This window comes from Zootoca vivipara, chromosome 2 (assembly GCF_963506605.1).
Source record: "Zootoca vivipara chromosome 2, rZooViv1.1, whole genome shotgun sequence".
NCBI lineage: Eukaryota > Metazoa > Chordata > Lepidosauria > Squamata > Lacertidae > Zootoca > Zootoca vivipara.
In genome coordinates, this window is record NC_083277.1 from 28,486,415 (window position 1) to 28,498,646 (window position 12,232).

The window sequence follows — 12,232 nt, forward strand, 5'->3', positions numbered from 1 at the left end:
CCGCTTCTCATTTAATCCCCATAATAACCCTGTGAGCTAGGTGAGGCTGAGAAGCAGCCCGAGGTAAGCTTCTTGGCCAAGTGGGGATTTGAACCCTGGCCTCTCAGGTTGTAGTTTGACAATCAACACACTGGCTCTCTACTTGGAGAAAGGACGCAAATTTTCACAATACGCACAGCTCAAGGTACAACCAAGCTTTTATTGGCGGGAAGTCAAACGGGAAGTAGGAATGACTGTGGGTGGCAGGTAACTGACATGCCTGGGGCTTTAGTTGAAGGTAGATCTGTGTTCGCAGGCTTGGCCCAGCACGCCGGGTTTGTTATTTCTGTTGCACGTTACAGCTTTGCATAATTTCTCTGACAAATGCAGAACTAATGTGACACCCACACACCACATTAGATTAGTTCCATATGATCAGTTCCAATCCAATGAAGACCCACAGAAATTCATGTTGCTCTAATGCGAATCGTGATTCAATACTCCAATTTGTAAGTACTTTTGTCTGGGTGTATCATGTCATTTGCATCACCGGCAGCCTCGGCTCAAGACAGACAGCGGCTGCACACTGAGCACAAAACTGCCTGATTCATATCTGGCTGGAAGAAAGGTGTATGGTTTTTTGACAACCCCCCTCTCTCCTTGACAGCTTAAAAGCTACTCTAGGGGTTGGGGACCACCCCCGCCCCTTGAACAGTGTGGGAGAGGCTAGAGCTGCAACATGAAAGGCCCAATTTCTAGTCCAGACCGAGAGCACACGTGGGAAGTCTAGCAGTGCCCTGTCTGAGGAGCACAGTTGACTGCTATGGATATATGGAATGAGGCACTCCCTTAAGGTAATCTGATTTATACCTGATTTTATCCACTCTGCCTTGTCCCTGGGCTCTGTTCCCCCTCTCTGTGCTATTGGGAAGACTTCACACCACCCTCCCTGCACCCATCCTCTCCCCATAGGCTCATTTCAGCATTTTAGCAGGAGAAGTGTGAAGGTGCCCCTATCTGGGGGCTTAGGTTTCAAGCCAAGAAAGGAGCAGGCCTCCACCCTCCATCCTTGCTGAACTACTTCAGACTTATGGCAGACTTGGTTGAACCTCCCCATCTCTCCTCCTTCCCTCCAGAGAAAGGTAGAATCTCAAATCTCAGTAGCATTTCAGGCTGAAAAGTCAACAGGAGTAATAAGATAGTCTGCTTCCTTAATAGTCTCAGATGAGTTTGTCAAATGAACTCCTTAAAACCTCAGACGACCTTTGGAGATTTAATGAAAGCTACAAAATGCAATACAGTACAATGCACATAAGAAGCAACATTCGTGGAGAGAGAGAAATGCATACAATCAGCCGCCTGACTCTCGGTATCTCAGCATGTTAAAAGAAGCTCATCAGAAAAAAGTGCCACAAACATAGCTCAGGCCGCTTGCTCTCTTTACTTTGAAGTGCATAAGCTACCAAATGCAGGAGGGGCCTGTACGCATTTTCTATTCGAATCACCAGTTACAGAAAAACACAACAAAATGCCTCGAAATGGAAATGCTTCCTTACTCCAATTTCAGATTAATCGCATTCCTCAGGGCAAATCTGGAATCCCAAATTGACAAGGCACCAGTTAGATGTCAAACTTTTCCTCCTGAAGACTTGGATGGTGAATTGGATTGAACTGAATAGCAATTCACATAATAACTCTAAGATAGACTGTGAGGTGTAGAACAAAAATTTGGAAGAAAGACAGCAAAAAACTATAAATGAAAAGAAAAGATGGAGTCTACATTGCTAATCTAAAAATATTCTTTAACTAATTGCTTCTCTCAGGAAGTCTCCCCATTTAACCTGATCAGCAGGGCCGGCTCTAGGTAGACCCCCGGTGGCGCGGTGCGCCAGGGTGCCGGGCCGGTAGGCAGGGTGCCGTGCAGCTTTGCCACGCGGAAACCATGCCGGAGCGATCTCTGCCCCTCAGCACCAGGGCGCGCGACCTGCTCGAGACTGCCCTGCTGATCAGGTGTCCCCATCTGATCAGATGCAACCAACCATGCTACAGAGATAGTATAAGGGTTAGTCCTGTGAGCCAGCTTGGAGAAGGAGGAAGGAGGAGTGGCTGGTGGTATTTCATCCTGGATTCATGTTGTTTGCCATACTTCATGTAGACAGGTATTGGGATTTTGCCAAATGGTTGGTCCTTCAAAGGTGCCCATTGGCTGTTTATCTGAATTCCCAATTTACCTGTTGCTCTGGTGGAGATTTATTGTTTTCATCTGCTTCCATTGTATTCATGCTTCTGCAGAGATGTTTTTGCACTCACTGGTCCAGAGAATGTAAGCCCTCTCCAGGGTTTCCTCACTGACGTCATTGAATATATCTGGAAAGCAAAAGTTCTAATCAGTAATCCAAAATAGTACCAAACTACGATTTGTACAGTTATCTAGTTTCTTTTTGTTTCTGGTAAATTGAGCAGTTGTTTTGTTTTTAAATTCTCTATTTGTGGTGTGAGTGTGTGCATTTTTGCCCTGAGTAAACGTTTTGTGAATGCTTAATTGACCATACGATATATGTCATTATTTAATCCATGGTCTGCAGCTAAGTTTGTTCACTTCCTTGAGTGCTGCTTGGCTATGTGTGCATTTTGTGTTCTGTCCATGGATACACTGGTGATCCTTGGACTCTCCTCAGTATTGCCCACTGTGGTTAAATGTCTTCTGAATGCTTAGTTACAGGTAGGTAGCCGTTTTGGTCTGCCGTAGTCAAAACAAAATAAAAAAAATTCCTTCCCGAAGCACCTTAGAGACCAACTAAGTTTGTCATTGGTATGAGCTTTCATGTGCATGCATGAAATACTTCTTCATGTATCTGAAGATACTTCTTCGTGTATCTGAAGAAGTGTGCATGCACATGAAAGCTCACACCAATGACAAACTTAGTTGGTCTCTAAGGTGCTACTGGAAGGAATTATTTATTTTGTTTCTGAATGCTTACTTCCGTTTAAAAAGGAAGAGAGCTATGCGTGTGACTTGATGGGCAGTCTGCAGATAGACTTGTCCTGTTTACATCTTTGTAATCACTCTTAATTCTTGCTTTGTGCTCGTGACAGGGTTCTGTTAGGTAGAGCTAAGGTGGCTTCAGGGGTGGGTGCTATCACTTGATGGCAAGGGACTCGCAACCATCTGCAGTGCTTGTACATATCTGAACAGGCATGGGGAACCTGTGCTCCTCCTTTTCTACAACTTCATCATCCCTGATCATTGGCCATCCTGGCTGAGGCTAATAGGAGTTGGGACCCGGAGAGCCACAGGATCCCTGTTGCTGTCTTAGATGAAGAAAGCATTTTCTGTCAGCTGTTCTTTCAGATTGCCCACTATCAGAATTTTGTCTTTCCAGACTTGGTAGCCTTAATACCAAGTAAGTGTGCACAGGGTTGGAGCCTAAGTCTGGTTTTGTAATGGGAATTACACATGCTGCTTAAATGTTCTTGATACCCGCTAAGCTTTACAAAGGGAATTAGTCAACCCTAATGCAATTACTTGAAGTTGCCTGTTTAATTACATCTTGGAGGTTGTGTAATAATTCTGGTGGTTGTATAATATCTGAAGGAAATGCTTTGTCATAGTTTATTAAAAGGTTGTAATTAAAAGGGAAACCCAATTAAAACTATAAGCATGGAACTGCCAATTGTGTGACAAGCATGCTAATGTATCATCCTACATCCCTTTTGTGGGGTTGCAATGGTTGAGACTTCAGGTGCAGAGGTTTCTGCCCACCCCCACCCCGACATTTCCCTCTTCCCACAAACACTGCCAGTGTAAAAAAAGAAAAAGAACTAAGATTAGAACTCTGTTGGAACTGCTCTGGAGTGAGTAGTTTCAAGACTGCAATCAGAGGTCCAGGAGAAAAGGTATGGCAAGAGCCTGTTCTTATATTTGCTAAATGCATGAATGAACACATAGTGCAGAGCACCGAAAAGTTCCTTGTGAGTAGGGCTGGCTCCAGGTTTGAGATGGCTTCTTCTGGGGGGGCCCTTTCCTCCCTCATTTGACATGTGTGGGTGGTGCTGGGCCCACACGTTCTCTATGTTGACCCAGGCACATCCTGGATGGAAGATATCAGTGATACCATCTATCTATCTATCATCTATCATCTATCTATCTATCTATCTATCTATCTATCTATCTATCTATCTATCTATCATCTATGTATCTATCATATCTCTCTCTCTCTCTCTCTCTCTCTCATCTATCTATCTATCTATTTTACACATTGCTTTTCACTCTGTTGCTCCACATCCTGAGCCTTTAGGATGGTCTGGACTTCAGAATGAAAAGCAAACAATATTGTGTTTTAGAAAGAAGACCACCCCATTCTCAGCTTGGCCTTAAAGCGGATGGCCCCAGCAATGACGCACCTGCTGTTCCTAGTCCAGTTGGAAGAGGCATTCTCATGTGCCCACCGCTGTGCTTCAATCTTTCTGTCAAGGCCTTTTTGATAAGATGCCATGTGCATTTCTTGTGCCACACCGGAAGCTCCAAAGCGATCATGCACTGAATGATTTGAGCCTTCTCGCTGTCACTCAAAAACCCCTTCACGTGGGACAGGTAAGTCATGAAAGCCATATCAATATTCACAGCTTCTCCATGCATCAGCGTTGGTAAAACTCTCTGAAATGAAGGACGCACAAGCATTTATTATACCGTATAGATAGCATATACGCAGGTAGTGCTATTGTCTAAACCACAGCCTAGGACTTGCCGATCAGAAGGTCAGCGATTCGAATCCCCGCAACGGCATGAGCTCCCGTTGCTCGGTCCCTGCTCCTGCCAACCCAGCAGTTCGAAAGCATGTCAAAGTGCAAGTAGATAAATAGGTACCGCTCCGGTGGGAAGGTAAACGGCATTTCCATGCGCTGCTCTGGTTCACCAGAAGCGGCTTAGTCATGCTGGCCACATGACCTGGAAGCTGTCTGCAGATAAACGCCGGCTCCCTCGGCCTATAGAGCAAGATAAGCACGCAACCCCAGAGTTGTCCGCAACTGGACTTAATGGTCAGTGGTATCTTTACCTTTATAGCATATCAATATTGTTGTGAGATTGGGAATTTAAACAGGAGAGGTTTCATGGGGCGAGAAGGATTGCATTAATTCTTTGATAACTCAGGGGCAACATTGTTAGATATGTAATGTCTCAAGGAGGAGAGGAAATGGTCAGAGAATATGACTCACCCATATTCCCTCCCCTTGCCAGGGGGACATGGCAAGCTAGAGAGTGAAGAACAAAAAAATGCAGTTGTGATCTGGAGAAGGTGACTCTCAGAGTGTTGAGTTTGGACTCTGTAAGCTAGCAATGTTTGAGGGCTATGTGTCATCTCTCTGGAGATTCGATGTGTGAACAGTGGACTTGCCTATTGGTGTGTTTAACCTGTGTCTCCACCTATGCTCAATCTGTACATTTGTAAATAAGACCAAACATGTCAAAATGCCATAAACCTCCTTCCAAAGGAAACCAATGTTTGTGATATTAAGGGAGAAGGCAGGAAATGATGATTGCATGTATGGGGGAAGTGGGGCTGTGGCTCCCATCAGATGTCAAACAGATATACAACTTGCTGAAGACACCTGAAGACAGGGAAGTTTTAAATGTTTGACATAGTACTGTGGGTTTATTATGTTGGAAGCAGCCCAGAGTGGCTGGGGCAACCCAGTCAGATGGGTGGGGTATAAGTTACTACTACTACTACTACTACTACTACTACTAATAATAATAATAATAATAAATTCACTTGTACATGTGATTGTCATGTGAAGAGTGCTTCTTGCTGAATATTTTTGGTTATATAAAAGCAAATGGTTGGGTTCAGTTAAATAGTTGCACTAGCGGGAGCCAGAGCTAGGACTTCTGCTTTGCCCCCTCCCCTTGCACCCCCACAACTAGCTCCTGGGGGGGCTCAGGAGAACCCTCAAAATAGTGCACCAGGGAGGCAAAGGGGGATCTTTTCACCTGGCAAGCAGAAATCCTTGCGCTTACAGGACAATCATAATAGTTTGTGACACTAAATTTCATCCAATGTCCTCACACACTTCCGGGTACAAGTAGTGATATGTCACAAGCTGAAAATGCGGAAGCATGCAATTAAGATATTATTATTGTAAGGCCATTGGGTGGAGAGATGGGGCAGAAATGTTCTTCAACAATAAATATGACATCTCCTCCTCACCATTTCCAGTTCTGGGCTTATAAGGTGGCCAAAATCAACCAGCCTGTTCAGATCATCTTCCCACAGATTTGGGGCAAGCTCTTCCAGCATGGTTTCTATGGCAGTTCTGGTTGTCTTCAGCGCTGAGTCACCATGGTCAACTAAGCCGCTGTGCGACTGGAACTTGGTATCCAGTAAGAATTTCCCATGACTTTTCAGCAAGTCAAACAGGCCCTTGTGTTTCATTAGTGCCATCTTGAACAGAAAGAAAGAAAGAAAGAAGGGTTGCAGTGGACTGAATGAGGGTTGTACAATAATGCCAGGAAGAAGCTTGCTTTCAAAGCATGGACCTCACACTGTAGACATAAAAGAAGAGACTGAGTAGATCTCATAGATGATCATATGGAATCTGAGAAGCTTTAGCATGCACATGAAGTTGATATTTTGGGTGTGAAAGTCAGTCACAGGAGAAAAGGAAGCAATAGTTTTGTTCTGTATAAGTTTCACCCAAAAAGACCACATAATAGATGTGGCACATGAGCCACAAGAGAATACAGGTGTTTCATAAGGAGTGCATGCAGTGAAAGCTATTGTTAGCTATTGTTAAAATAATAATAGTGCTCTCTGTGAAACAGCTGACATGCAGTGATCCATGAAAGTGAAAGGAGTGGGTTTTGTGGGGAGACTCTGAAGATAAGCAGTGAATGCAGGAAGGGAGAAGATGTTTCCAGTACAAGGAACAGGATATAATAGAAAGGTAGCGGCATTGAGAGTGACTCTGGGTATGCAAGAATTGGGGACGACAAGATCAGGAAGACGTGTGCCATAGCTAAGTGGTACAGTGCATAGTTGGCATGCTTAAGGTTCTAAATTTAATCCCTGGCATGCCCAGGCAAAGAAGCCCAGGTAAGAAGGCTGGGAAAGACCCAAGCCTGAAGCCTTGGATTGCTATTGCCAAGTAGTTGATGGGGTGGGGGATACTCACCTGTCCTCCTGTCACCTGCATCAGTGGTGCTTACTGGGAGGTAGAGGGGGAGCGAAAAGACAGTGGGAAGTTGTTGCAATGCAAACACACTGGGGGAGCCAACCTGGTGTTTCTGCTGGTGTGTTTGCACCACACCAACCTCCCTGCTGCCTCTCCCTTCCTTGTATACCTCCTAGAAAGCAGCAGCAATGTGCATGATGGGAGGTCAGGTGAGCACCCCCACTGTTACCAGTCAGAAAACATTGGGCTAAAGAGACAACCAATCAGTATAAGGCAGTTTCACGGGACTACACATTCCCATGCGTAGAGGAATGTGCACAGGAAGGGGTGAAAGGTGTTGTAAGTACCCCTTTAGGAGTTGCAGAGAGATGCAGAAACAATAAATGACAGGGGCCTGTCCTTCCAGATTCCTCTTGAAGAGCCACATAGCAAAAATCACCGCGAGACAAACAAACAAACAAACAAACAAACAAACAAACAAACAGGGAGCATCCGTGGAAATGAGCTTGCAATGAGCAGAGAGAGCGTGAAAGCAGTTGGTGAAAGTGAGGAAGGAGTCTCTGCAGCAAAACCACCATACCTTTAAAATTTCCCCAAGTCCATTGGAGATGTGCTGGCGGGGGACTGTTTTGAGGAAGGCTCTGTCAAGGAAAGTGGCAACAGGAGGAACGTAGCTCCCGAGCTTGTTTTTGCACTGAAGGAAATTGACGCCGTTCTTTGCTCCAACGCTGGCATCCACGTAGGACAGGAGGGTGGTGGGGACACGAATGTAAGGGGTGCGCCTCCTGTAAAGTGATGCTGCCAGCCCCACAATATCCAGGCATGCCCCTCCTCCAATTGCTATAATAGGCTCAGCACGCCTGTCGATGCCAAAGATTTGCACTTCCTGCAAGATATCAAGCACCAAATCCATGGATTTGGTCTCTTCCGTGGTGGGCAGGGAAAGGATTTTACACTGAACCAAGTTTGCTTCAAAATATTCTCTGACTGTGGTGCCATACAAGTCGTCGACCGTCTTATCGATTACAATGAAACGCCTCTGGGCCTCTTTGTTGTGAAGGGCTCTCTCCAGTTCCTTTGGATCTCTGATGTGCCCATACAGCAATGTCTTGTTGGAGGGATCCAGGAGACCTCGTGTTTCCACCACCTTATAGCAAAGGTAGATAGGTGCTTCCACTGTCCAGGATATCTCTCCATCTGAGACAGTTTCAGATCTGTTGGGAATTATGAGGGTGGGGGTGAGTTGTATGGGATGGATATGCATTACTATGGCTGAGTCAAAATGCCCTCCACAGTTTTCACTCTCACATTTGCACGTGAAAGTCAGAGTCCATTTGATGGAGACCCTGCTGGAAATCAGACCCACTCTCATCTTCAGTGACAGCAGCATCATTTCCTTTTAATATTTTTGAAAAGCTATTCTCGCTGCCCTCTCACCTCTGCCTTGGAGCTCTTCCTGGTAGAGAGGCCCCTCCTCTGGCCCCTCCTCTGGCTGCCATTTTCTCTCCCTTGGAATGCATCTAGCATTATGAAACATCTAGATGTGGTGTCCTTCGAAAGGACAGAGGCACTTCCTTTTGGGAGGGGGGGTGAACAAATGAGGGGTTGCCATTCCCCCCCCCCAATAAGCTCTCTTAGATTTCTCTTCTCTCCTCAGTCTTCTGCATTTTGCCTTCTCCTTTGCTAATTCTTTCTGTGGCTTTTCTAAAGCCTTGGGTTCTCTCTTTTTCTTTCTGTGGGGTGTACAAAATCACGTACAGAGGAAGTAACATCATTCCCAGGGGTACACTGAGGAGAACAAAATGGTAACCTCTAGCTACCATGAAAAGAAATACCTGATTTACCACAGCCACAAGTTGTAAGAAGACACCCGCCCCGCCCCCCCCATTCCCCTCACAGAGCTACAATTCTCAGAGTGGTTTAACAATCAATCCCTCTTCCCAGGGAACTCTGGGAATCGTAACTCTGTGAGGGGAATTAGAATTACCTACAGGGCCGTCTCAAGCGTGATTGCTCCGGCGCCCCCGCTCCGCCCCGTTTCTTGGCGCGGCTGGTGGGCGGGCCGGCGCCCTGGTGCCCCGTGCCACCCAGCCTATACCTAGAGCCAGCCCTGATTACCTAATAATTCTCAGCACCCTTAGCAAGCAAGAGTTCCTCCAGCATTCTTTGGGGGAAGCCATGTTTGTTTAAAGTGGTCTGCCTTAAATGTGTACCGCTGATGGGGCCTCAGTGTGATCTTTTTTCTTTCTTTCCATTTTTCAGTTTGAATGGAGCACTTTCTGAACTCCATGTCTTTTTCTGTCGCTATGCAGGGCAACAAAAGAAGGTGCCAACTTTTTAAAAGGCTGGAGTCAAGCAGCAGCTGGAAAGGAATGATTTGTTTTCTTTCGAATTTAGCATCTCAGTTTTTTTATGCCTTGCTCCTGATGCTGTGTGTTGTCAGATGATGGACAGGTGAGCAGGGTTTGGGCTAAACCATGTCACAAGACCAACTGGGGAGGCCTAGGTGGGCCTCATTAGGTGCACTGTAGTGGTTAGTGTGTCAGACTTGGAAGTGGAGAGACACACTTAAGAACCCAGCAGTGAAATTCACTGAGTGGCTGTGAGCCAGTCACCACCTCTCAGACTTCCTTACCTTGCAAGGTTGTGAGCATAAAACTGCAAGTTGGCGGGGAAGGAGGGAATCAAACACATTATTTCTGTCATAAGTTCTGTGCAGCAGTCAAAGAATCCCTGTACAGTAGTTCACTCACACTGTTGCTGGCAAGGTTATACGAACAGCGTCATTGCACCGCTAGAACCTGCCAGCTCCACAGTGGCTCAAAATGAACAGGAACCGAAGCATGTTTCTACCTTTGTAAAATGCAGCCTAAAAATCTGTAACCGTTGATGGCCTACATCGAAACTCATCTTGATTCTACGAAGATGATTATGATCTTTACACAACTGCAAATATTGTGGAAATGTGCAATATGTGAAGTAATACATGGTTAATATTTAATGGTCACAAATGTGTTCTATTGCAAGAAGAAGGAGATTGTCCCACTCAAAGGTTAATTAACTGGAGAGATGACTTTCCTGCACAGAAAGCAACGTTTGTCCTTAGGGGAAAACTTGTCAGAGATTCACCCATCTGTGACTTTCACCCCCCTTTAATGTTGCTGCAGGATGCAAACTTCACTTGAAGTTTATGACAAATGCATTATGCTTTTTGATCAAGCTGATGGTTTTTAGTATCACTGTATTTGTTTTCCCCCATCTCTGGAGTTCATTACCCGTGTCTGTGAATTTGGAAATGTCTGTCATCGAAAAGCCCTTCTCTGTTCAATTCCCAACCCCTCCTCCAACCCCAATCAAATTCCATTTTAGCTCAAAAGACTTTCCAAGCATTAGAGAAAGCTTCGGCACAACAATGAGAGAGCCAACATCATTAAGTCATGCCACTGCAGTCTCCTTTTTTTGTGCCTCGATACTTATGCTCAGCCGAAACTGGGTTGTTTCTTATTCTGACTAGGCTGCAGATCTTGCCACAGGCTGCTTCAACCCTGTTGAATTCAAAGGGTTGTCTCCAACTTCAGCCATAGCCAGATGGCTAAGAGACCTATGTAAAGCCTTGAAGGATAAATAGCTACCGCTTATTACACAGTTGTTTGAGGACCTTCCCACCCTGGCTACACTAAAGCATATTACATATAGGCATCAATATTGCATGGATACCTACTCGGACACATGGAGGGTTTATAATGTATGTTTAATTTTAATATTTGTGTGCTGAAGGCCAGTGTATCCACAGTGTGAGCTGGTGACGGCCTACCCATATTATCAGCATTGTTATTTTGTTTCTTTCCATTTCTCTCTCTTCTTTAATTGTATTTTATCTTTTATCCTTTCCCTTGTTAAATTTGCAAATACAATTTTTAAAAAAATAAAAATATCAACAAGAAGAAAACCCAGTACAATACTTACATTGAACCTAGGGAGACTTCCTTCTGAGTAAACATGCCTAGGATTGGGCTGCATGTCAATATTGAAATTGAAATTGAAAGCTTAGCAATGGCACTCGCCAGGACAATATATGAGAACAAATAATCTAGGCATCGACATCTAATACCTCCATGCTTTCCCATTCCAGAGACCATGAATGATTACTTAACCCAAATAAGAGGAATAGTGTCTCTGTTGCTTCCCGTTTTATTATGTTTTTATATTTTGCTGGAAGCTGCCCAGAGTATCTGGGGAAACCCAGCCAGATGGGCAGGGTATAAATAATAAAATTATTAGTAGTAGTAACCTCATCTACTTACATTTTAGCCTGGGAGACCACGATCTCATTCTCAGCATCATGAATGATTTCATCTTTCTTGATTCGGCACCAAGTATTTTTGACCCGCACTAGCTGGAAGTCTGTTTGCTTGGAACCCTGTGTTCCAGATTTCGTATCAGCCAAGAAGACCTCTTTGGACTGTGGCATGGTTGCAATGTCTAATTCAAGAGGTGTCTGGTAAGAGGGGGACTTGCTGTTTGCTTATAAAAGCTCCACGGGGACCATAGTTTGGAATGGGAGGTGTTCCTCACCTGATGGAGTGAAAAGATTGGGCTGGGGGGTGGGGGGAATTACAAAACTATCATTACTTAATCTGTACACATGAAAGAGGGGTGGTCACATCACCCAGACCTGCGTGCTCACGTGTGCGCACACACACATACAGTGAAAATGCAGAGCCTAGGGTTGTATAACTCAATAGTTTTATAATGATCCAAAAGTACAATTAGAGTGCACAAATTAACTTCCTACAGGAGGCCCTGCAACGAAACGGCAGTGATTAATGTTGAATCATTTCTATGCCATAAAAAGGAGGATTCCAGGAATTTATCTCAACTTCCTGACCCTTTTGATTATAACACAACTTTATGTAAGCCTCGAACATATTTGAGATAGAGCCAAATACAGTAATATTGTTCTTACTGGATACTTAGGCCCTGTTGAATTGTGTGTTTTGTTTTTGTTTTTATGGGCTTCTGTGCTCCTGTTTTGTTGGCTTTGTGTTTTTTAAACATATTGTTTGTTTTATATTGAGGC

General features: G+C 44.7%; 1 protein-coding gene across 1 annotated transcript; it reads right to left on the reverse strand.

Moving 5' to 3' along the window:
- Nucleotides 1-1,986: 1,986 nt before the first annotated feature.
- On the reverse strand, nt 1,987-11,662 carry LOC118081610 (2-epi-5-epi-valiolone synthase). The gene is made up of 5 exons (XM_035108107.2): nt 11,457-11,662; nt 7,733-8,366; nt 6,189-6,422; nt 4,384-4,636; nt 1,987-2,346 (listed from the first exon to the last, which is right to left on the reverse strand). The coding sequence occupies exons 1-5, from the start codon at nt 11,621-11,623 to the stop codon at nt 2,258-2,260; spliced, it is 1,377 nt and encodes a 458-aa protein (XP_034963998.2). The 5' UTR covers nt 11,624-11,662; the 3' UTR covers nt 1,987-2,257.
- Between the last annotated feature and the right edge of the window lie 570 nt (nt 11,663-12,232).

Bases quoted from the DNA above. Each gene is read 5' to 3' on its own strand.
- LOC118081610 (XM_035108107.2), bottom strand. From the start codon at position 11,623: ATGCCACAGTCCAAAGAGGTCTTCTTGGCTGATACGAAATCTGGAACA. The intron at 8,367-11,456 runs GTAAGTAGATGA...AATTCCCAACAG, and splicing joins GTGGTCTCCCAGGCTAAAAT to ATCTGAAACTGTCTCAGATG. The intron at 2,347-4,383 runs GTGCGTCATTGC...TTTGCTTTCCAG, and splicing joins AACTGGACTAGGAACAGCAG to ATATATTCAATGACGTCAGT.